At 46.5% G+C, this 24,818-nt stretch overlaps 1 protein-coding gene across 2 annotated transcripts in view; it reads right to left on the minus strand.

Moving 5' to 3' along the window:
• RCC2 (regulator of chromosome condensation 2) overlaps nt 1–17,306 on the minus strand; it is a 37,290-nt gene extending 19,984 nt beyond the window's left edge. For both annotated transcript variants that reach the window (XM_077837157.1, XM_077837155.1), the window contains exons 1-4: nt 17,173–17,306; nt 16,764–16,966; nt 15,415–15,755; nt 6,445–6,538 (exon numbers count right to left, since the gene is read on the minus strand). In XM_077837157.1, coding sequence (XP_077693283.1) covers nt 6,445–6,538; nt 15,415–15,747 — 427 coding nt within the window. In that variant the 5' untranslated portion in view covers nt 15,748–15,755; nt 16,764–16,966; nt 17,173–17,306. The remainder of the gene's footprint in view (nt 1–6,444; nt 6,539–15,414; nt 15,756–16,763; nt 16,967–17,172) is intronic.
• Nucleotides 17,307–24,818: the final 7,512 nt, after the last annotated feature.

Raw genomic sequence — 24,818 nt, forward strand, 5'->3', positions numbered from 1 at the left:
TATTTTATTTTATTTTTTTAAAAAACACCTCCACCACATCACAGGGGTATTATGAGGCTTAATTCATTAGTTGAAAGCATTATAAGTGTGCAAAGCACTGCAGAACTTGCATTTTTTTGTTGGGCTTCCTAGTCACAAACTCTGCAGTCTGTGTGTGAAATGTGACTGAGAATACCACAGAGGAGTTTGTTAGAGACTGGCAGTTGGCAAAAATGGCCGCTACCAATTATTAATTATTATTATTATTAATTGTGGCAATTTGGCAACAGAAAAGCTTCAAAAACAGACTCCAGCGAGAAACTGCTGAGCTTGAATTAATATGCAAACTAGATACCATGAACTTGGGTTTAAATAGAGACTGGGAGTGGCTGGGTCATTACCAATATTGAATCTATTTCCCCACATTAAGTATCCTCACACCTTCTTGTCAACTGTCTAAATGCGCCATCTTGATTATCACTATAAAAGTTTTTTTCTCCTGCTGATAATAGCTCATCTTAATTAATTAGCCTCTTACTCCACCTTTTCATGTTCTCTGTATTTATATATCTATCTTCTTACTATATGTTCCATTCTATGCATCCGATGAAGTGGGCGGTAGCCCATGAAAGCTGATGCGCAAATAAATTTGATGGTCTCTAAGGTGCCACAAGTACTCCTGTTCTCCTTGCAGATACAGACTAACACGGCTGCTACTCTGAAACCTGTAATTATTATGTCTGTCTGTTTTAGCTACAAACGTTGAATGATGAGGATGCTGTCCATACTTGCCCTGGATACTCTCAGAAAGAGGCACCTTGGTACATGTTATTTGCAGAGGATATTCGAAACTATCTTTCTCTTCACTGCATAGAAGAGGATATTGATGAATACAGAGATGTGCCGGAGAGACATTGGCTCAAAATTAACAGAGGAAAAACAGAATATATGATGTGTAATTTCAGTAATATGAACACTGAAGAATTATCCTTGAAACCAGATGGGCAGACAATACCAAAAATACAAAGTTTCAAGTATCTGGGATCCAGATTCTGGGAAAATGGGCAAACGGAGGACAAAATTAGAAGTAGGATAATAAAACCCAGCTCACATGGAGAGAGAGATGTGGTGTCGTATGTGACAGGAAGATACCAGTAAGATTAAAGGGAAAGTCTAAAAAACGGTAGTCCATCCAGTTTTAAATGTCTGGCTGATACACATAGCTATATACTGACAACATTCAGAGGCTGTTAAAAATCAAATGGTGTTTCACAAATACCAAATACTCAGTGTTATGCAACAGAAGAAACATGAGCAAACAATCTGTTCCACAAGAAGTTAAGATGGATAAATGGTGTAAGCAAGAAAGACCACGGGAGGAACGTGCATCGTAGAGATGTGCTCAAAGTAACAGCGAAAAAAATGAGGGAATGCAGGCTCAGATGGTTTGGACAGGTAAAGTGCATTCCTAATAACATGTAGCTATGAGAGTCCCACAGATCAAGATTGAAGGAAAAAAGAAAGAGGCCGACAAGAATAAGTGGTGGGATACCGTAAGGGACCACACTAGCACTAGAGGATATGCCACTGAACAGAGCACTTTGGAGGGAGAGGACTCAGAGCGGACTGGATTAATGCAAAGAAGCTGAATGACTGACAGATTACTGAGGTAAGCACTTTCCCCCATTTTAATTATTTGAGGAATCATCTCTATTTCAAGATGCCGTTTACCACGGGGGTAGTGAAACTAGACATACGCAGCAATGGCCAGCGGGTTCCAAACGTGGAGAAGAGAAACAACAGGAGTGGTTTGTACATGCTTATCTCGGATGACAGAAATCAAGCAGGACTGGTCTATTTTACACCATTTAAAAAGGGTGTATCTGCTAACAACTCTGGAATGCAGTTTAACTGTGGTTTTTAATTCCCTCTGGTATGGCTTACATCTGTCAGTGTCTACTGAATTGCACTAACTGTTCTGACTAACTCGGATGGAGGATGTCTGTTCATTGCTGCCCTCGAAATTTACAAAGCCAACTAGTGCATTTAACTACACAACTCCCGTTAAACTTGGTGGGAGCTGCATGCCCAAATCGCCTAACTTAGTGGTTCTCAACCTTTTTGAGCTCAGGACCCATTTGTAAATGGTTATGGCCTGTCGCAACTGAGTAAATAGTCTCGGGAGGAGAGGCCCTGGGGTGGTTTTTGGCAGATCCTGCCCGGCACTCCTGTGCTGTGGGGCTGGCTGGACTTGGCTCTCTGCTCCGGGTGTTGCAACCTCTGGGGTTGTAGCACCGCTCAAGTTTGGCCCCCTTGGTGACCTGGCTCATGGGGTTGCAGTGCCACTCACTCAAATTTGACCTACCCAGATTCCATCGTCATGACAGCTGGGCCAAACCCAAGCGGCACTTGGACCCCAGGGGCTGCACTGCCTGGAGCAGGGAGGCGAGCCCAGCCACCCTCATGGGACAGGGGCCACAGGAGCTGCCAAGCGACCCTGGGAAACATTCTGGAGACCCGATTTTGGGTCCCGACCCACGGGTGGAGAAACCCTGCCCTAACTGACTTTGAACATCTCAACCGGTCTCAGCTCGGAGGCTCTAGAGACGGTACAATAGTCAAAATGATAACAAAAGATTTAGAATCAAGGTAGCATGGTCTAGAGGGAGAAGCATTAGACTAGGACCTAAGGAGATCTGGGTTCCATTGTTAGCTCTGACGCTGATGTGCTGCGTGTCTTTGGGCAAGTGTTGCTTCACCTCCCTCTGCCCCATTTCCCTTTCCATCCTTTGTCTGACTCTTCCATTTAGACTGTACGCTCTTCACAGCAGAGATGTCTCGTACTAGGTGTCTGTACAGCATATAGCAAAACTGGGCTGTGATCTTGGTTGGATCCACTAGGCACTACCATGGAGATAAACAACAACAACAGAAGGTTATGCTGATTTTACTCAGTCCAACCGTCTGACTCCACAAGGTAGGAATCAATGGCAAGAAAAGTTACACTGCGGACAGAGTGCTGGACTGGGACTCAGGAGAACCCAGGTCTTATTCCTGACTCTTCCGTTGACTTGCTGGGTGGCCTTGGGCAGGTCACTTCCCCTCCCCCGCTCTCTGTACCTCAGTTTCCCCATCTGTAAAATGAGGATAATGATCCCGATCTCCTTTGTAAAGGTCTTAGAGGTACTTAGATGAGACATGCTAGATAAAAGCGAGGTATTGTTAATATTATAAATGATTAGCAACAATTGTCATGTTTGAGCCTACTGGAGGCAGCCACCTCGCTGAAAGGTGCCGTCATGTGACCTTGGCTTTGCAGATCCCTACACTCCAAAGACTATAAACCCATTTTGATGTTCATTTAGCAGTCTGAAAAATCAGTCGTTTGTTTGAATAGCAGAGTTCTGACGGTTTGGCAAGCCATTATTGGAAGGTCTAACCCACAGGGCTCTCCACGTCGTTAGCATCACTGAACATCAGCGGGATCTAGCTATTCTGGAACACTTTATGGCCCCTGTTATCACAGTATCTGAGTGCATCCCAACCTTTAACGCATGTATCCTCACAACCCCATCCCCCACATGAGGAAGGGCAGGGCTTTTATCCCCATTGTACAGACACAGAACTGAGGCCCGGAGAGATTAAGTGACTTGCCTAAGGTGTCACAGGAAGTCTGTGGCACAGCAGAGGTCTCTCAAGCCCTAGGCTAGTGCTCTAAACACTGCATCATCCTCCTCTGATGGCAGTCTTCAGTCCAAGGTTCAGAAACGCTAACTAATTACAGATTTTAAAAAATCCAAACATTTCCTAATTTTCCAGAGCAAGAAATGCTTTTTCCTTTGAACATCTAGACTACTGAGCTGAGCACAATAGGTGCAGTTTGCCTTTAAGTGAGAGGCCAAACAAAGAGCTCACTGTGAGTACAGACAAGGAGGCAACCTCCTGATAACAGACAGGCTATGAGTTCTCAAGGTCAGTGGAGAAGGTGCCTTTGTCCTTCATTCTCACAGGATACTGAGAGCCCAATTCCACAAGTAAGCCTTTAAAGAGAATATTTCAATGAATGCCTGGTCTGATATTCAGAAGTGCTAAACAACTCTGGAAATCAGGCCATCAGTACATATATTGGATCCTGGTGTTGTCTTTCATAGAAAGCATGACCTCTTCCACATCTCTACAAGGTTACATAATTACGTTAAACATTTTATAATGAAGAAAAGCACACATTTTTCCCCCACAGCACTTTTTGTAACATTTTAGAAAACAAGTTTTCCCCCAGATGGTCAAATCAGGGCAAGTCCTCAACCATTGTTTCTTAGTCTAATCACCTTGCTGTTGTTGCATTCCTAACATTTCACGCCCCAAACAACTCTAAGTACCAGAAATATTTTAAGCTCTTGTTCATCACCTGTTCTTCTTTCCTAAGGCATGCTGATAAGTGATCCACATGGCTAGATACAGACAACATTCAGAGGCTGTTATAAATCAAAGGGTGTTTTACAAATAAGTGGCCATTGATCTGCTATGTTGCAATTTCTTGCAGCAGCAGTGCCTCAAATACAGACACCTAGAATTCAATAACTTCACATGAAGAAGCAAGAAGCCGTATGCCTCACAGGAGCCCTCTAAGTCATCTAACCACAATAACAGAGAGAGCTGCCCAGCAAAGCACTGACGTCGTGGATTTGGCGTCAAATGGCTCTCTGGCTAGATTCCGACCATGGACATGAATTTTTGGAGCGTTGCAAAAGTCAACAGGAGTGCCCGTCCCCCTAGCAGCTTTACAGGATACAGGGATTCCCGTATCCAACAGGAGGATCAGACCCACTTGTTGCTGGCTGAGAATAGGCACATTGCACAGACTGGAGAAAGAGGAAGCAAACTCACTCCTCGACCAGCCTTGTTCAGAATGTTTAGGACTTCAAATGTTTCCACTCCGCATTGCCCCACATGCTGCCGTTGAAAGCAAAAGGCACATTTTAATGCAGGGCTGTGTTCCAGGAGCTTTGGCCTAACTTTCCAACAAGTGCCGGAGTGAAAGCTGTCCGGCATCCATGAAATATTCTAGATCGCTTAAGTTTCCTGTAAGCTGCATGGCCGCGCAGCAGCCTATGAGCGCCGTGAACCCGCTCAGGGACCTGCCGGGGCCAGGGAAGGGAAGCCCCGCCCCCAACCCAGCCACCAACCTGCGCTGGCCTGCCCCCCCCCCCCCGAAGATGCGGCCTGGACCTACTGGGGCCGGGCGAGGGGCGCCTATCCTGCAGCCCCAGCCCAGGTGCTGCTACAAGGAGAGAGAGCTGGTGGGGGGGGGGGGAGGGGGGGAGGGAGAGAGAGGTCCTCTCTCCCTGCTGTAGCCTCAAAGCCCCCTTCTGCACCCCAAACCCCTCATCCCCAGCCCCATCCTAGAAGCTGCACCCCCAGCCGGAGCCCTCACCCCCTGCACCCCAACCCCCTGCCTCGCTGCTATGGGGAGAGTCCTCTCTCCCCACCATAGCCCCAGAGCACCCTCCTGCACCCCAAACCTCTCATCCTCAGCCCCACCCCAGAGCCTGCACCCCCAGCTGGAGCCCTCACACCCCTGCACCCCAACCCTCTTCCCCAGCCCTGAGCCCCATCCCACACTCCGAACCCCTTGACCCCACCCCCACCACATGAATTTTGTTATGTGCTCCACTCTGAAGGGGACACGTCACACTTCACCTCCATATTGGTGCACATAACAAAATTCATTCCGCACATGGGTGGGAAAATTTAGAGGAAGCACTGTAGGCCGCCAACCTCACAGATACCACAGATGTTAAGCTACGGTCACTGTGTCTTCGGCAGAGACGCTTGTATGAGTCTGTATGGTTGAGCTTGTCAAAAATCAGACCAGGAGATCTCCAAGGAAGGGATGCCGGTGGCACGCTTCCCTCTGAGCTGGCACTGAACAAATACCCCAAACATGGTACAATGGGGGAAATGTACTGGTCCTGGCGCCCCCTTTCAGATGAGACAACATTGTGATGATGTCTACTGCTGGTGATTAATGATCTCATTGCACTCCGACAGTTTGGTGGTAGGCAGATTCTAGCTTGGACAATGCCTTACTGCAAACCACAATTCTTTCAGACACTGCTTTGGTATTTTAATTCCTTTGCAGGTCATTTGGCTATCCCAAGAATGTCAGTTTTAAGACTGCATCTTCCTCCTTTCAAAGGGCTTAGTCCTGACTATGTAAAAGATTTTCAGAGCATGACTGACTGTTTTTGGTATGGGGACAGTAGAAAGAGAGACAAGCAACAGACATCAGGCTTGTCGCCTAAAGGGTATGTCTACACTGCAATCAGGAGGAGACACTGCAGATCAGCTATGCTTACACCAGCTGCAATCACACCTCCTGATTGCAGTGCAGACATATCGTTAATACGGTCATTTTATCCACAATCGGCCACTCAGACACATATGTTGCTTAGCTTCTCCTACCTTGCTGTTTCGGCACTTCTTTACGGCCAATCAGGTCCCAGTTGGTTGCTCCAAATATCAGAAGCTGCCCCTTGCACTTGGACCCTTCGAGTTTCTGCCAGGTGTAAAGAGAAACAATCAGGTGAGCAGACAGGAAAGGCAAACAGGAATTGCAACTGTTCTGCAATTACCTCAGCATACAGAGAGAGCAGGTGGCATGAAATCAAACTGTTTGTTAGTATTGCTACCGTTCATTTAGATGCTCCAGGCAATCGTGGAGTGTTTTATTGCACGAAATAGCATGGCGGCCTGTAGCAGGGCAGTTATACCTATGGTTTATTTTTAGACTGATTTTGCTTTTTCAAAATCTGGTGAAGATTCATACCAAATGCATTGCAGCAACTAACGATCAGTATTTGCAAGTTACATTCATAGTACCGAGAGAGGATAAACTCCAATAAAACTGGCCTATAGTTTAAAAAAAATAAAAAAAAAACCCTAAAACTGGATGGCCATTAGAAAGGTCCTGGCTAGAGACATTAGGATACAGCAGATGTAACACTTTGTACTGTACATATTAGCTCCTTAAGGTTGAAGATTTCAATTGTTCAGGGAGTTGAGTCAAATACACCATGCACAGGATTCAAACCTTCATTAACATCAGGGACCTTTTCCCTTCACCCCCACTTTATTCTGGCAGCCCACTGCATCTTAGCCCTTATTCTCCCAAAGCGAGGCCCACCACTGTGACCATCATCCTACAAGTCATAGAATCATAGAATATCACGGTTGGAAGGGACCTCAGGAGGTCATCTAGTCCAACTCCCTGCTCAAAGCAGGACCAATCCCCAATTAAATCATCCCAGCCAGGGCTTTGTCAAGCCTGACCTTAAAATCTTCTAAGGAAGGAGATTCTACCACCTCCCTAGGTAACGCATTCCAGTGTTTCACCACCTTCCTAGTGAAAAAGTTTTTCCTAATATCCAACCTAAACCTCCCCCACTGCAACTTGAGACCATTACTCCTTGTCCTGTCCTCTTCTACCACTAAGAATAGTCTAGAACCATCCTCTCTGGAACCACTTCTCAGGTAGTTGAAAGCAGCTATCAAATCCCCCCTCATTCTTCTCTTCTGCAGACTAAACAATCCCAGTTCCCTCAGCCTCTCCTCATAAGTCATGTGTTCCAGACCCCTAATCATCTTTGTTGCCCTTCGCTGGACTCTCTCCAATTTTTCCACATCCTTCTTGTAATGTGGGGCCCAAAACTGGACACAGTACTCCAGATGAGGCCTCACCAGTATCGAATAGAGGGGAACGATCATGTCCCTCGATCTGCTGGCAATGCCCCTACTTATACATCTCAAAATGCCACTGGTCTTCTTGGCAACAAGGGCACACTGTTGACTCATATCCAGCTTCTCGTCCACTGTCACCCCTAGGTCCTTTTCCGCAGAACTGCTGCCTAGCCATTCGGTCCCTAGTCTGTAGCGGTGCATTGGATTCTTCCGTCCTAAGTGCAGGACCCTGCACTTATCCTTGTTGAACCTCATCAGATTTCTTTTGACCCAATCCTCTAATTTGTCTAGGTCCCTCTGTATCCTATCCCCACCTGCCACTGTATCTACCACTCTTCCTAGTTTAGTATCATCTGCAAATTTGCTGAGAGTGCAATCCACACCATCCTCCAGACCATTTATGAAGATATTGAACAAAACCGGCCCCAGGACCGACCCTTGGGGCACTCCACCAGCTGCCATCTAGATACCAGCTGCCATCTAGACATGGAGCCATTGATCACTACCCGTTGAGCCCGACAATCTAGCCAAGTCATGATGGGACTCTCTTCAGAGCTTGCCGCCATCTCACCCCCAACTCCGAGCATCACCCCACAGCACTCCTGCTCTCAGGAGCACTGGTTGCGCCCCACAGCACTTCCTGGCAGCCCCAAAAAGCAAGAAAGCAGGCTTTCTAGTCAGATCACTTATTCTGAACTAATCAGCAACAAAAGGACCAACTGAATTTTTTCAGAACCTCAAGTTCCTTGGGGAACAGAGTCTCTCCAGCCTTAAAAATCCGACCCTTTACAGCTGACGTAGCATAACCATATTCAAAGCTGTGGTCCTGATTTTCTCAAGCGCAGGGCTTACATGTCTCCAGCTGCAGCCTGGAAGAGGTGGGTACTCAGCACCTTTGAAAAATCCAGCCCTTTATGCGCCGAATATGCACACAGCTCAGAAAACAAAAGCCAGCATCATCCATCCTGCAATGCTGTCCATGTGACACTCACAAAGGCAAATGAATCCCCCGCTCCACAGGACTGAACTTACCCATGTTAAGAAGGTTTAAAAAATAAGAGTGGGAACAAGAATTCTGGAGCTTAAATTTAAGTGATTGGTTGGGATTTTCAAAGGAGCTAAGGTATTTAGACACCCAACCAACCCTGAAATACAATAAGAGCTGGGGGCTTAACTCCTTAAAGCTCCTTTGAACATCCCAGTCATTATGTTTGCAATCGCTGATAATATAAAACCCCTGACCTTTGGTTGGCAACTTACAAACTAAAATAGAATGCCCCACAAGAGAATGCTTCAAACGATGGCCTCTGACTTTTACAAGGCTGGGGAAATTATGCATCCATTTGGTTTTGCTCCCAAGCACACAGCTAAAAGCCAACATTATAGCACACTTCTGTAACAAACAGCTGGTGGGAGAGGGAGGGTTAGACACAGACACCCTTGAAAAGGAAAAGAAACAGCCCAAGAATCTGACAGGGAAGCCACCTAAACTCCATTTAAATTACTTAAAGATCTTTATCAGAGAGATTAGAACCACAAGCCTTTCAAACGCTCCCACTATTTCAGATCACGCCCAATTTTCTCTGTCCCCCTTTTCCTTTAACTGATAGGCCATGAATTTTATTTCTGTAGCTGGGATTCCAGAGCCTAAGCTTCCTGGATACATGTTACGTCAAAGCATCTGTCTTAAGAAACAGGAACTTCTTCCTGAGGCAAACCCCTCTGTAGGTTCAACTGACTTTACTCCTACAACTTCCTGGTCTGCCAAATGGATCAGGAAATAGAGCAAAGGAGAAAAACTTGTTTTCTAGCAAAAAGAAAAGGAGGACTTGTGGCACCTTAGAGACTAACCAATTTATTTGAGCATAAGCTTTCGTGAGCTACAGCTCACTTCATCAGAGCTTATGCTCAAATAAATTGGCTAGTCTCTAAGGTGCCACAAGTCCTCCTTTTCTTTTTGCGAATACAGACTAACACAGCTGTTACTCTGAAACCTTGTTTTCTAGCAGCGGTTTCTCATAGGATGTCCACTCAAATCAATTGAGTATTTGATGCTGTACCACATCGGGAACGATGGAGATACGGTCTGGTACTGAACGACATGGCTAGCACATCACTCAGCATTCAGAAACCAAGATATTCTGCTGCCATCACACAATCAGAATCTGGACAATGCTACCAAACAACAGCTTGACTGCAGACACTTTAGGAACCATGCTAAAAAAGAAGAAAAAGAGAGTGTTTTAAATTTAATACACTGCAGTAATTACAGATGCTTCTCACAGTGACTGATATGTTGGCTTGGGAGACCGGACAGGTTTTCAGAGTTAATTGTTATCTTTATTAATGAAGTTGGGATTAATACTATTTGGTCTGGGTTTGTTTTTTTTCCTTTTGTGAGTACAGGCACGATGATAAGATGCTGTACAATGGCTATAGGAAGAATACATCAACGCAGCAAAAACAAGCTAAGGCTATTCGACCCATCTGAAGTGGAGTCCAATTTTCCCGGAGGGAAGGTGCCAAGTCCAGAATGTTCAGTATTGTCCAGGTTAAAAGACTATACCAAAGATTTACTTAGCAATAAAAGAAGTCTTCCCTGTACACTAACCTAAGCAGGCTCTTTGGATCTTTGCTGCCTACTGAGATCCTAGTCACGTAATTTGTGCTAAGATGGATGGGATGGAAGGGGAAAAAAAATATACGATGCTTTCTTCAATCAGCAAAATGGGGTTTCCAGGGTAAAATTACTTTGGAATTGTATCTCAAGGGAAAAAAGAGGTTTGAAAGGCTGATGTTCAACCTTTTAACAGACTCATTTGGGAGGCTGCATCTTTTAGACAAGGAACGAGTGTTAAAGGTGCCTGTCCATTAGAGAGTGTATTATTGCAATCAGCTACAAAACAGGGCAAGTAAATAAATCTGGCTTATGTCATGGATTCATCCCAGAGTTAACGAACCCTCTGAATGCACGTTACACTACAGTGCTGTGTGATCTCGCTGCAGCATTAAACTTGCATCCCCACTAAATGACCAACATCACTTGCATGAGCAGAGCAAAGGGACTGTTACGAAACATTCCGTTAGCTCAGGCAAAGATCACAAACTTACATCCGCATGCAACAGCGGAGCAGAGACCTTATTGGCAAAGCAGGCTGAAGGTGTTTGTAGGATGGATCCTTCCCTTTCCAAGTCTCATAACGTACAAGAAAAGAAGTGGCCAAGCCATGACAATGCAGAAGCAACTTCTACTTCAAAGGAATGAGCAAAACATTTTCCATAGCTTGTTCGTAAGTAAAACTATTCCCCAATGCTTATTCCCCTACCCACAAGTCAAACACTGAAAGCTGGCTTTATCCACAAGATTCAAATAAATTAGAGCATGGTTACCACAGGGAAAATCAAAGACCCAATAGTTAAGTTTGGCCTTTGAATCATGACACCAGTGGACACTTGAGGCCAAATTTTCAGAGAAGCTGAGCACCTGCAGATCCAAAGCCCTGGTTTTCCTGCATGTTTGGAAGTTTAAATAGATGCCTCATGACAACCCAAAGGCTTACAGTGGAGGCAGTTTTGAATAGTCTTCTGAAGTCTCGTGGTGGGTGGTCTTCGGAGGTTTAAAACAGTCTGCACTGTACTAATCTTTCAGTCTGGCACGTATTTCTGTTCTACAAGGAGAAAAACTACGAGACCAACAAATACTTTAAACACTTCCACGCTTAACTGGTCAGTAGAAGGGAAGCAAACAAAACCCAGACCAACTGTTCATGGCGTCACCGACACTTCTGCTATTTCAGACATCTTTAACATTGTCGCCGGCATCACAACACCATCATCTAAAGGAGTCCAGACTCCTGCACAGATGTCAGTCCCAGAACATGGGACCCTTCCCCACACCCCATAAAAATGAAAATGCAGCATCATAAACACTGTTGCAGAAGCAATGTCAACAAGTCAGGCATGTGTTTAAGGTTTTGCTTACCGAACAGCCTCATGGAAGACATGCTGTTTCAATCAAGATCCCAGAGGTAAGGAAGATTCTGCTCACAACCGCAAACAAAAATTTACAGTAACTAAAACAGAAGCTGCTAAGATGCTTTCGTAACAAAACTAAGTAACCACATTAACATTATTCAAATTACTCTCCATCTTTTTGCGCCAATCCTCTTTCCCCTTGTCTCTCTCTCTTTTTTTTTGTAAAGCCTCAGTCATCCATCTGGGTCAGCACAGTTGGATTCTTACACTCATAACCTTCAGTGGGGCTGCATATGGGCACGAGGGTCCACCTGCATGGTTCAGACTGTAAAATCTGGAGCTCAGATTGTAAACTCTTGGGGGTAGGGACTGCATCTTATTTATTCTGTGCCAAGCAAACTCTGGCTGCTCTATAAAACTGATCACTATAACGCAGGCCACTCAGCCTAATACACGCAGCATGGAGGAGTCATGAGTTCAGTGGTTTTTCACATGCTGTTTCTTGCGAGAGAAGAGTACAAAAGTGTCTTAATATCAGTGCTTGCTTCAGCAGAAGATCTCATCTTATTCCAGATGCTTGGGGGGGGGGGGGGTTGCAAAAGTCAGGAGCTTTATAATTAGTCAGACCATTTTAATTAGGGATCCACAGCAGTTCTGTGCACTTTCCAGCTCCCTGCCTCTCTCCTTGCAAACAGCCCTGCCCCCAAACAAAAGGAAAAAAGAGAAGTGTGGCTGGCAACAATGCTAATCAAGTTCTCTACTGCCTCTGCCCCCATTATACAAGCAGGGCTTCCCCACCTGCTGGTGAGACAGGAGGGGGAAGGGAGAGAACACACTGGGCATGCGCAACAAGCCCTCTCCAGCTTATGCCTTTACAAGGGAGCCGGGCTTCCCTTGCATCCTGGGGAGGGGAACCACCACGAACACACACATGCGCAATGCCTGCCTGACCCCTGCTACAGTAGCAGGGCTTCCCCCACGTCCTGGGGAGATGGGAGGGAGGGGAAAAAGGGTTGGGAGCAACTGGGCATGTGCACTGCCCGCCTCCTCTCCTTCCCCCAGCCCCCAGAGTCATTCACCACTGCCAGAGACAAGGCGGGAACCTCAAAGCCCTTAACAGTGTCTCTCTCCAAACAACAAATAATCCCCCTGCCCTGTAATAACATCCCCTGGAGTGTCTAATGCAGCCCCCAAACACACACACTTCCCAGACAGAGACAGGCCAATACCAGACAGGGAGCAAGGGGAAGATCTTCCCTGTTACACATCTGTTGCTGGATCAGCTTCTGTGGGTGAAAGAGACAAGCCTTCCAGCTCCACCCGTCTATGGAGCTCCAAAGCGCGCCTCTGTCACCCACCGAAGTTGGTCCAGTAACAGATATTACCTCACCCACCTTGTCTCACACCCTGGGTCCAACAAGGCTACGCAAATATGCGTAGCATGAAGTCTTTCTCTCAAGCTGAAGAATTGCGGGGAGGCTCCCAACTTCCAATGCCAGTACATTTCTTTCAGGAAGCTGGGCTCCTTGAATGGCATCCCAATCAGAGAGGGACTGTCTTTCAAATAAAGATCATGATTTCTCTTTCATGATAAAAGCAAAGCCTCTCCCTCTCTAACATCAAAGTCTGTCTGGCTGTGATGATCATAGACTCATAGAATATCAGGGTTGGAAGGGACCTCAGGAGGTCATCTGGTCCAACCCCCTGCTCAAAGCAGGACCAATCCCCAATTTTTGTCCCAGATCCCTAAATGGCCCCCTCAAGGACTGAACTCACAACCCTGTGTTTAGCAGGCCAATGCTCAAACCACTGAGCTAGTTTGCTTGCAGATGTAATAAACGGATCACATACCCACTTCCCAGCAAAGCGAACCCCACTTCCCAGCAAAGTACATTCACCCCCATGATCGTAAAACTAAGGGGTTGGGTTTTTGCTTGGTTTGTTTGTTTTTTTTTCAGGGGGAAGAGTTCTGTTAGTGACCAAGATAAGTTTGACATCGAAATCCTTCCTGTGGAACATTTGAGAGGGTTATTTTTCTTCTGTTGGCCTGGGGAATATCCAGACTTCCCTCTCTTCCACCCAAAAAGGACTTCCCTTTCCCCAAATAAAGAAGGAACCAAACAAAACACGTTTCAGAGTAGCAGCTGTGTTAGTCTGTATTCGCAAAAAGAAAAGGAGGACTTGTGGCACCTTAGAGACTAACCAATTTATTTGAGCACAAGCTTTTGTGAGCTACAGCTCACTACAGCCAGCTTTTTTCGCAGTGCATGAATTCCCTCCCTCCCCCCTTTTCTTTTGAGAGAGAGAAGGCCCCCACACCTCCAAAAAAAGTGAGCTCATTTGATTCAGCAAGGGGCCTAATCTAAGACACTGGGGCGGGGGGAAGGGGGGGATCCATTTTCAGGGCAGGTTTGAACTTCTGTCCTCAAATCCAAAGTAGCCATAACAGTTACCACATCCAAAATGCAAGTACCCCTACATTCCCAGGAAGAGCGCCAACTGCTGGACTGACCCACATGGAGTGGGAAGACGGGTGCTTACACCACAGGGGCGAAAATTCCCCATAGGGGGGCAAAAAAATCAAGCCAAGAGGAAGAGAAAATGTTTGATAAATATCAAGAGTAAGTGCAAGGAGGAGATTGTTTAAAAGGCTTTTGTTGTGGGTTAAAGGGACTGGGTTGGGGTCCAGGCCATTTGCAGAACTTTAGTGAAGGAAATCTTCACCCGATGTGATTAAACGTATTTAACCTATGGATTGTTAATTTTTAAAAAAGCATTAAACAATCACACACATCTCACCCCCAACCCTAGCTGGGTCAATTTTAAGAAAAGCAGCTATTTATATATTTCCCCTGCACAAAAACTAAGTGGGGAATGACAAGAGGGATTTATCTCCCAGCAGTTCACAGGAAAAGGGGGGCATACTGCCCACACCTGGTTTTGAGGGTGGGGTAGGGTGACCAGATGTCCTGATTTTATAGGGACGGTCCCGATATTTGGGGCTTTTTCTTATATGGGCGCCTATTCCCCCCCGTCCTGGTTTTTTCACATTTTCTATCTAGTTATCCTAGGGTGGGGACAAGTAGGGAGTCCACCTAGTTCCAACTAGGTGATGGGGGGGGGGGGGCACAAGGGGACCCATACCGCCCTGGTTCAGAAAGATGAGAACTATTTGTCATCTCTTCTCCCCCTGGTTACTTGGGGATGGTGGCTCCCACCCTCCCCCACCCGGGCCTTGACCTACGGGGCAAGGGGGGGCTCCCATCCCTCCCCCACCCGGGCCTTGACCTACGGGGCAAGGGGGGGCTCCCAGGCCTCCCCCACCCGGGCCTTGACCTACGGGGCAAGGGGGGGCTCCCAGGCCTCCCCCACCCGGGCCTTGACCTACGGGGCAAGGGGGGGCTCCCAGGCCTCCCCCACCCGGGCCTTGACCTACGGGGCAAGGGGGGGCTCCCAGGCCTCCCCCCACCCGGGCCTTGACCTACGGGGCAAGGGGGGGCTCCCAGGCCTCCCCCCAGGGCCTTGACCTACGGGGCAAGGGGGGGCTCCCAGGCCTTGACCTATGGAGTAGGGGGGGCTCCCATCCCTCCCCCTCGGGCCTTGACGGGGCAGGGGGGGCTCCCAGGCCTTGGCCTATGGGGCAGGGGGGGCTCCCATCCCTCCCCCCGGGGCTTTGGCCTATGGGGCAGGGGGGGGCTCCCCCCGGGGCCCGTCTCTCACGATCCGCTCCTTGCTGTGCTCGGGCTCGCTGATGATCACGGCCTGGCCTCCGGCTCGGCCGCCGCCCGGCCCGGGCCTGGCCGCCCTCTTGCCGCCGGGGCCCCCGTCCAGCTCGGCCGCCGCCAGCAGCAGCTCCCGGGGCCCGTCCTCCTCGCTGCTGCCGCCGCCGCCGCCGCTGCTGCTGCCCTCGCCGCCGCCGCCGGCCCCGCGCTCAGGCCGGCCCCGCTTCCTCGGCCCGGGGCCCGGCCGCTTCCTGCCGGCCGAGCGGGCCGTCCCGTTGCCGGAGCTGGCCTCCCACACGGGCCCCGCCGCCGCCGCCTTCCTCCGGGGCATCTTGCCGGCTGGGCAGAGCGGGACAAACACACACACAGGCGGTCACGGGCCCCGATCCGGCCGCCGGGCCCTCCCATCGCGGCAGGGCCCCCGGGGCGGCGGAGCTCTAGGCTGCCGGGGAAAGTGGGGGGCAGCCCCCCCCCCGCAGGTTATACAGCCCTGAAATGCACAATCGAGCAACAACAAACCCCCTCACGTGGCAAAATAGTTCCCCCCCGCCTCGTGCAGGGAAACTGCCCCCCCACCACCCCAAATGCACGAAAATCGCACAGAAAAAATCTCCTCCCCCCCCCCTTCGTCCTAGATGGATTAAAATTTGCTACCTTGAAAAAAAAAACCGGCATGGAAATGGCACCACTCCTGCGAAAGTTTAGGGGGTAAATGTGTGTCTCCCCCCCCCATTAGCATTCAAACTAGCCAACAGACAAGATGTAAGGGGAAAGAAAAATCCCCCCCCCCCATTAAAATGTACAGTGTAGAAAAGATCCGGACATTAAACCTACACACAGAGAAAGGGGTGATGAGCTCCAGCGATAGTTTTACACCTTGGCAAACAAAAAATCCCGCAAGCAAGTGGGGGACACCCCCCCCCCCAAGCCGGCTCCAAAAAGTATAGGTGAGAGTTCTCGACCCACATCCCCCCTCAGCCGGAATCGCTGGGATACTTACAAAGCGCTTTAAAGTCTATTAAAAAGTAAAATCTACCCCCACTTTGTCTCTCCCCTCAAGGCACCCGCAAAGTGTGTGTGTCTGCGGGGAGGGGGGGATTTCCCCCCACCTGAAGCTGCTTTTGTTTTTGAACTCTCCTCCCCCTTATTAAAAAAAAAAAATTCAACTCAATTGTCTCCCCCACCCGGCTCAGAAATGACACAAAAATCCAATTCATGCCTCCATCCTCGAGGGTTCAGAGCTTGATCTTCTACTGGCCGGATCCGTTCCCAGGCCTTTTCAAGAAAAGGCTAAAAAACACACAAAAAGATGCGCTTCCCCCCTTCCCCAATAAAAGCCATAAACACCTGTTCGGGGAGTTGGGTTTGTTGTTGCTCCAAATCAAGAAGAAGAAAAAAAAACTTTGACGTTCTCCAACTCTTTCCAGCAGGTTTTAATTTTAATTTTTTGCCCGTGTAGCTCCGCCGGTTTATTTCTGATTCAGGTTAGGGATTTTCCCAGCTCTCCTCTTCTAGATTTTCCTCCAGCGTCCCTTTTTCTTTTGCTCTGCCTTTAAAAAAAAAAATTGAACAATGGGATCTCTGTCTGTCTCCGATTAAACCACGTGGATCCGCCTTCCTTCCCTTTTTTTATTCATTCAACCCCAACCCCCCTCCTCTTAGGGTTTTTTTTATCCGCTCCCCCCCGCCACTACCTTTAAAAAAATCAACTTTCTCCTCCTCCCAAAGAGATCCGAATCGAATTTCAAAACTCTACCTGGTTTGGATGAAGAGTGCAACAAAAAGAAAGAAAGAATTCAAAGGCTTTAATTAATTTTGTTTTGTTTCCTGTTAAAGAAAAGGGTTGGTTTTTTTTTTCCCCCTAGCGCCCACCCACCAGATGCACTTAAAATGTAAATATGAGCCGCCAGAACAAATGCTACAATACAAAACAGAAACACATGTATGCACAAGAAAAAGGAAAGAGCTGTGAAAGAAGGAGGCAGGCAAAGTCCAGCTTTGAGAACAGCTCCATCTCTAGGACAGGATGACTTGGGGGGGGGGAGCGGGGGCTGTTAATTCAGTTAATATGTGGGGGAGGGTTCTTCCCTTACTAAAATGCTACTGTGAAATCCTCCTGCATGAACGAAGGCTAATGGTAAAACTGCCTATTTGTTATGTCTTGGTATTCTTTTATTATGCTCAAATAAATTGGTTAGTCTCTAAGGTGCCACAAGTCCTCCTTTTCTTTTTGCGAATACAGGCTAACATGGCTGACTAACACTGCTGTTACTCTGAAACCTTTATTATTATGATTATTTATTTGTATTCCAGTACTGTCAGTGGACCCAAACAGAGATTAGGGCCCTGTTCTACTCATAGGTGCTATAGATACATGTATGCATTGTGGATAGTTCTCTCAATGTGCAGCGGCAGTCAAAAAAGTCAACAGCATGTTAGGAACCATTAGGAAAAGGGTAGATAATAAACAGAAAAATATCCTAATGCTACTATATAAATCCATGGCACACCCACACCTTGAATATTGCATGCAGTTCTGGTCAGCCCATTTCAAAAAAGATACATTAGAATTGGCAAAGGTACTGAGAAGGCCAACAAAAATGATTAAGAGTATGGGACAGCTTCCGTATGAAGAGAGATTACAAAAGCCGGGACTGTTCATCTTGGAAAAGAGATGATTAAGAGGGGAGATGATAGAGGGCTGTAAAATCATGAATGATGTGGAGAAAGTCAATAAGGATATGTTATTTACTTCTCCACTGAACACAAAGAACTAAGGGTCACCCAATGAAATTAATAGGTAGCTGGTTTAAAACAAACAAAAATAAGTATTTTACACAACGCACAGTCAACCTGTGGAACTTGTTGCCAGGGGATGTTGTGAAGGACAAAAGTATTACTGGGTTCAAAAAATAATTAGATACATTCATGGAGAATAGGTCCATCAATAGCTATTAGCCAAAATGGTCAGGGACGCAACCCCATGATCTGGAGGTCCCTAACCTTGACTGCCATAATCTGGGAGTAGACGACAGGGGATGGATCACTTGATGGTTGCCCTGTTCTGTTCGTTCCCTCTGAAGCACCTGGCATTGGTCACTGTTGGAAGACAGCATACTGGGCTAGATGGACCCTTGGTCTGACCCAGTATGGCTGTTCATAGAATATCAGGGTTGGAAGGGACCTCAGGAGGTCATCTAGTCCAAGCCCCTGCTCGAAGCAGGACCAATCCCCAATTTTTGCCCCATATCCCTAAATGGCCCCCTCAAGGATTGAACTCTCAACCCTGGGTTTAGCAGGCCAAAGCTCAAACCACTGAGCTATCCTCTTATGTTCAGTGTTGTTGTAGCCACGTTAGTCTCTGGGTATTAGGGAGACAAGGTGGGTGAGGAGATATCTTATATTGGACCAGCTTCTGTTGGTGGGAGAGACAAGCTTTCAAGCTTGCGGACATATAGTGAGAGAGATGGGTTTCAGAGTGGTAGCCGTGTTAGCCTGTATCAGCAAAAAGAACGAGGAGTACTTGTGGCACCTTAGAGACTAGCAAATTTATTTGGGCATAAGCTTTCATGGGCTAAAACCCACTTCATCAGAGAGTCCTTCACCTGAAGAGTTTTAAATCCTGCAATTTCTTTCCCTGAGACTATTCCTGTGCATAAAGTTAAGCACATGCTTAAGTGCTTTTCTGGATTGGGGCCAGAATGCTTAGCAGTTTGCAGGATCAACCCCTGTATGGGATAGATCTAAAGGAAATAATATCCCCATTCTACAGATTGGGGTCTGAGGCAATGAGAGATTAAATGAGTTGCTCAGAGTCATACAGGAAGGCTCTGGTGGATCCAGGAGCTGAACCCAGGTCTCTTGAGCCTCAGTCGAGGGCCTTAAATACAAGACCATTCACCTGGTCAGTATTTATTGATACAAGGTCTCAAATGCTGGTTCTGTCCATTGACAAGAAAGTAAGGATTATTATAATTCTATACTTCCTTTCACTCCAAAGAATCCCAAAGCACTTAACAAACTCTTGCTCCCTGATTTACAAATTATATAACATCTACTGCATGTATATAGATATATCTATGCATCTTTCTGAATTGTTTTTACCCAACTCTGAAATTCACCTATCTCTGGGGTAGAATGCAGCAGTTCTTTAAAAGCAGCCAGACCCAGTGACACTGCACAGTGAGTTAGGGCAAGAAGTGCCGAAGATTGCCAATCTGCACTAAACCCAGGTATGAAACCAGAGGAAATTCCACCTCAAGTTAGTAGCTGGGACATGCCAATGTCTTTCCGTTAGCTGTAATAGTCCATCATTCGTCTTTTCCTGCATTGAACCGTGGATCGTTACTTGTATCGAGTTTTGTGTAAACCCAGCTTGGAAGAAGCTCCTCTCTGCTGTGAGGTGTATTTGAAATTGCAGTACCTGTCATGAGCATAGTATTTTATACACATAAATACTTTCATAACCACAGTCTTTATACATATCTCATAATGACCATCAAGTTCAGAGCATTACAAGCTTTCATAAAAGACCTCACCCTACATATTTTATACACAATAACATTGTATACAACCAGTTGGTTCACTTGCTTACTCTTTGGGGCCTAGGCTCCCCCTGTCCTTCCCTTGGGGTGTCTGGACCCTGACTGGCACAGCATGGAATTCATCTCCAGGAAGTATAATTACCAAAACTGGAATACATTAGGGCATTAGTGTTAACACTTTTACCCTGTAAAAAAGTGGCATTGAATCTTTAATGGTCAGGATCTGATTTTACATATCACGCAAAAGGCTGCCTCTACTGGCCCCTGGCCCCAGTATGGATCGTAGAGTGGCTCGTTACTGGTTTAGAGGAAAGAAAGAATCACTGAATCACCACTCCACTATCACTTCCTGAGGCACATGGAATTTTCAGGGAGGCCTCCCATCAAAACCATGTTCCCTGCTTATTTTAGAACATCTGAGAAGATGAAATGGCTGGAAACATAACAAATGCTTTCCAGTGTATGTCATAAGGGCATCGTCTATGTATTTGGTCTCCCAGTGGGTTAGTTTAAAAGGGGGAGAAGAAGAAATTTGAGCCGAAGCACAGTGCTGTGTCCTGATTTTAAAAGGTCAGAGCCTTTGTGAAGAAATAATAACTTCAGTGATTGTTATCCTCCCTTTGCTGGCTTTACCATTTCCTTTATGTACAGTGCCCAGAGTTGTCAATTCAAAGTGAAGAGCAGAGAGGACGCTGTAGTGGATTTGAGGGTGCCTTTGTAGTTTCGCAGGGCAGGAATAAAATGCAATCCTATCCCATAAAAATGTCTCTGAGGCCCTTCTGATCCCACCCTTATGCTCCAAATAATTAGTAGCTGCCCTTTTTATTGCTAGAGCTGTCTTAGCTTGTTTAATTACTTAAAGGCTTTGTTCTGGCCCAGTGTGACTGGAGACTTATGGTAAGTGCATAACACAGAGGGCCATTTTGCAGTCTCCTTTACCTCACTGTAGATCTGGACAAACTGTGCTTAACAGGTCAGGTCAGCTTGACAAAGCCCTGGCTGGAATAATTTAATTGGGGATCGGTCCTGCTTTGAGCAGGGGGTTGGACTAGATGACCTCCTGAGGTCCCTTCCAACCATGATATTCTATGATTCTATGATTCTAAATCACTGGATTTACTCTAGATTTACACTGGTGAGAACTGACAGCAAAATTAAGCCCATAGAGTTAGTGCCCAGGACACACTGCATTGTATCACAATGTAAATAAGAAATTAAAAATAAATTAAAAAGTCAGATCCTGATAGTGTTTTCTCTGAAGCACATTTGTGGATGACTGAAAAAATAATAGCTTGTCAAATTGGTTTTGTGTCCTATTTCCAAGAAAAATGTCTCAAGATAGCCTATCACGGACTCAGGATCCAGATGCCAAGTGCACTGTCTATGATTAGGGCCCTTCCAAATTCACGGTCCATTTTGGTCAATTTCATGGTCCTAGGATTTAAAAAATTGTACATTTCATGATTACAGCTATTTAAATCTGAAATTTCACAGTGTTCTAATTGTAGGGGTCCTGACCCAAAAAGGAGTTCTGGGAGGGTCACAAGGTTATTGTAGGGGGGTTACGGTACTGCTACCCTTATTTCTGTGCTGCTGGAGGCGGCAGCGCTGCCTTCAGAGCTGAGCAACTGGAGAGTGGTGGCTGCTGGCTGGGAGCCCAGCTCTGAAGGCAGCAGGGCGGAAGTAAGGGTGGCAATACCATGATCTCCCCTACCATAAACTTGTGACCCCCTGCAACTCCCTTTCGGGTCAGGATCCCCAATTTGAGAAACTCTGGTCTCCCCATGAAATCGGTATAGTATAGGGTAAAAACACAGAAAAGACCAGATTTCACGGGGGGGAGACCAGACTTCACAGTCCATAACACGTTTTTCATGGCTGTGAATTTGGTAGGGACCTATCTATGATCAAACGGGGTCACATTAGGGATGAGAAACCAGGACTATCTCATCTCCCAAGCCTTTGCTCTAACTACTGGAAAGACACTCCCTCTTTACATTATATTCTTCCCTGTTCTGGAGGTTTAACAATCAGAAGGCAGAATACAGAACTATAATTCACCAGTTTAATCCCATTCCTTTGGAGCTGGTACAGGGGATGTTCACTCAAGAACTACACTAAAAGATTTCATGTAAAAAAAAAAACCAAATTAGCTTAATGGAAGTGGCTACTGCTCATCCTTAATGGGCTAGGAATCCCTGATGCCCATTTCTCGCTCTGCCACTGATTCATTCTGTACCCTTGAGCAAATCACTTCGGACCAGATTCACTGGTGGAAGCCGGGTGTAACTCCGTTGACTTCAGATGTATTGCTGTTGATTTACACTAGTGTAAAGCAGAGTTTGACTATTAATCTGACTTAGTTTCCCTCTCTGTAAAATGGGCAGAATAATACCTACCTACCGGGTCTCCTGAGTCCCAAGTCCGTACTCTCTCCCCCATACCGTGCTGCATCCCTACCTCAGAAGGGTGAGTATTAATTAGCTGGTGTTTATACAGTGCTTTGCACATATAATGCTGCATGTAAGTGCTCAGGGACAACTCCTCAGCTGAATGGAGCAATGCTGATTCATCCCAGTTTAAGTGCTGACCCTGAGTATTATTATTAGATTTGCTTGGGGAAGTGCTAGGAGTTTTATTTTCGTTTGGTGCCCCCAATAGACCAGCAATAGCGACCCAAGACAATTCGGCAGATGGCTACAGTCTATAAGGGTGCCAGTCATGGACTAAGGGTCACCAACTCCCTCTTGAAACTTTTTTTATTTTACTCTAAAGGTGTCAGCGATGTGTATAAGGTCATAGCTTAGGTGGCGGAAAAGGCCCAGAAAGGGGTTCAAATTAGGGACTGACAAGCCAGATCTGAAGGTTTTGCTAAGGTTTAGATAAGAATATGGATCATTTGGGACTCACCTGGAGTCCTTTTGCGCTTCTCTCACCTATACAGAAGAGCATGATCTTGTGGTTAAAGCCCAGGGGTAGGAATCAGAGCTGGTTGTATGTCTGCCTCTGCCACACACCCAATGTGGGACCTTGGGCAAGGTCACTTCACCTCTCTTGCCTCAGTTTTCACAACTGTACAATGCTGTACAATGCTCAGTGGGGGCTTATGAAGTTCATTCATTGATGTTTGTAAAGTGCTTTGAAATCCTTGAATGACAGGAGCTAGAGAAGTGTGAAGATCTACCTATCTATCTGTTATGTAATGGCACCCAGCACGGTAGTTTCATTTATTATTATAATTTATTGTGAACACCTCTGTAATATCTCATGCTTTGATATCAAGCACAAGCAAGATTGCTATCAAGAAATTCATTCTATCACATAATTGCCATCAGGCTTCCTTAGGAAAATGGCACACTGCAACTGGTCTCGACTAGAGAACTGGTTCCCCCTTTACAATGTGGCCATGCGGCAAACTTGGTGATGTCTGGGCTGCAGGCAGGAAAATAAAGGTTCTTTCCCCTTGTGTGTCATGAGCGCTGATGCAACTCGACGCCAGAATCATATGACGCTAAGGTGTGGATTTCCAGAAACTGGTTTTCCCTGCGGGCTGCCCTGGGACAGTAATTTGGAGAGTGAAGAACTGGTCCTGCCTGTTATGCTACTGCATGATATGCATTGCCATGTAATCGCGGAAGGCCTGAGCCTGCGCTTACAGAGACTTCTCCAATGGTACTGGGTGTGGACAGGCACCAGTTAGGTGTACCACAGCACTGCGTTATGCCTCTAGACCAGAACCTCTCTGGGGCACCGGCTGTCTGTGTTTGTTTAATCCAGGTGCATGATTAGGGCTTGTAGGCAATACAGTGAGGATGAGGATAATTATGAGAAGAAGAAGGAGGAGGAGAAGGAGAGAAGAAATATAAGTTTCCCAACAGAAACATGCAGGGAATTACAACCTTTTATCCATGAGGCAGCTGCTTTGTTCCTAATATGCAACTCCAATCAGGTGGATGGTTCAGAATCTACACAGGTAGGGTTGCTGCATAATAGTGGTGGACGCCCATTCATTTTTCACTTGTCATTCTGTGGCTCTCGCAGAAAGGCCTCCTGGGATGCTGTTTTACTGTCATGATTAAATCACCGCTAGCCTGGGCAGGGACCATCTTTGTGTTCTGGGTTCGTACAGTGCCTAGCACAGTGGAGCTCTAGTCCGTGACTGGGGCTCCTAGGTGCTGCAGCAATACAAAGAACAAACAATAATTCTTCCCCCCGGGAATTAAACACATAAATCAGTAGGAATTTGGGGCCAGATCCTCAGCTGGTGTAGTCACTGTAGCTCCATTGATTTCAGTGGAGTTGGTTTACATCTGCCCTTTTTTCTGGATTTCTTTGGAGTGCCGGGAATACATTTGTTTGGGTTTTGTATTTTTTCTTTGCCTGTTCTTGATCCTTTTGCTGCTCAGTAAGAAACAGGCAGATCGATGCACATATTCAAAGGGGTGTTTACCCATAAAATCAGGGTTTCACCTAAAATAGGACGCCCAAAGTTCTGTGTTCCCTGCTTCTGTTATGGTGAAGGATATATCACTCAGGGTTTTCATTAGAACCTACTTTTTAGTTGTGCTTCTAATTTGGAAAAGGAAAGGGATGGGAGAAGATGACAAGCTCTTTGGGGCAGGGATCATCTTTATGATCTGTTTGTACAGCACCTAACACAATGGGGACCTGGCTCGTAGATCTTAATAACTAACAAATAATAAAAGTCACTGAGACCTGCCAGTGGCGATGCTCGTAGGATGGGATTTGCAAAGCAGCCTAAGGAGATTTAGGTACCCAAATCACCTTCACTATTCTAGGTGCTCGTACAGCCCTCCTCACTATATTACCTGAGCACTTCTCAATCGTCAGTGGATTT

The sequence above is a fragment of the Eretmochelys imbricata genome, chromosome 18 (genome assembly GCF_965152235.1).
Source record: "Eretmochelys imbricata isolate rEreImb1 chromosome 18, rEreImb1.hap1, whole genome shotgun sequence".
NCBI lineage: Eukaryota > Metazoa > Chordata > Testudines > Cheloniidae > Eretmochelys > Eretmochelys imbricata.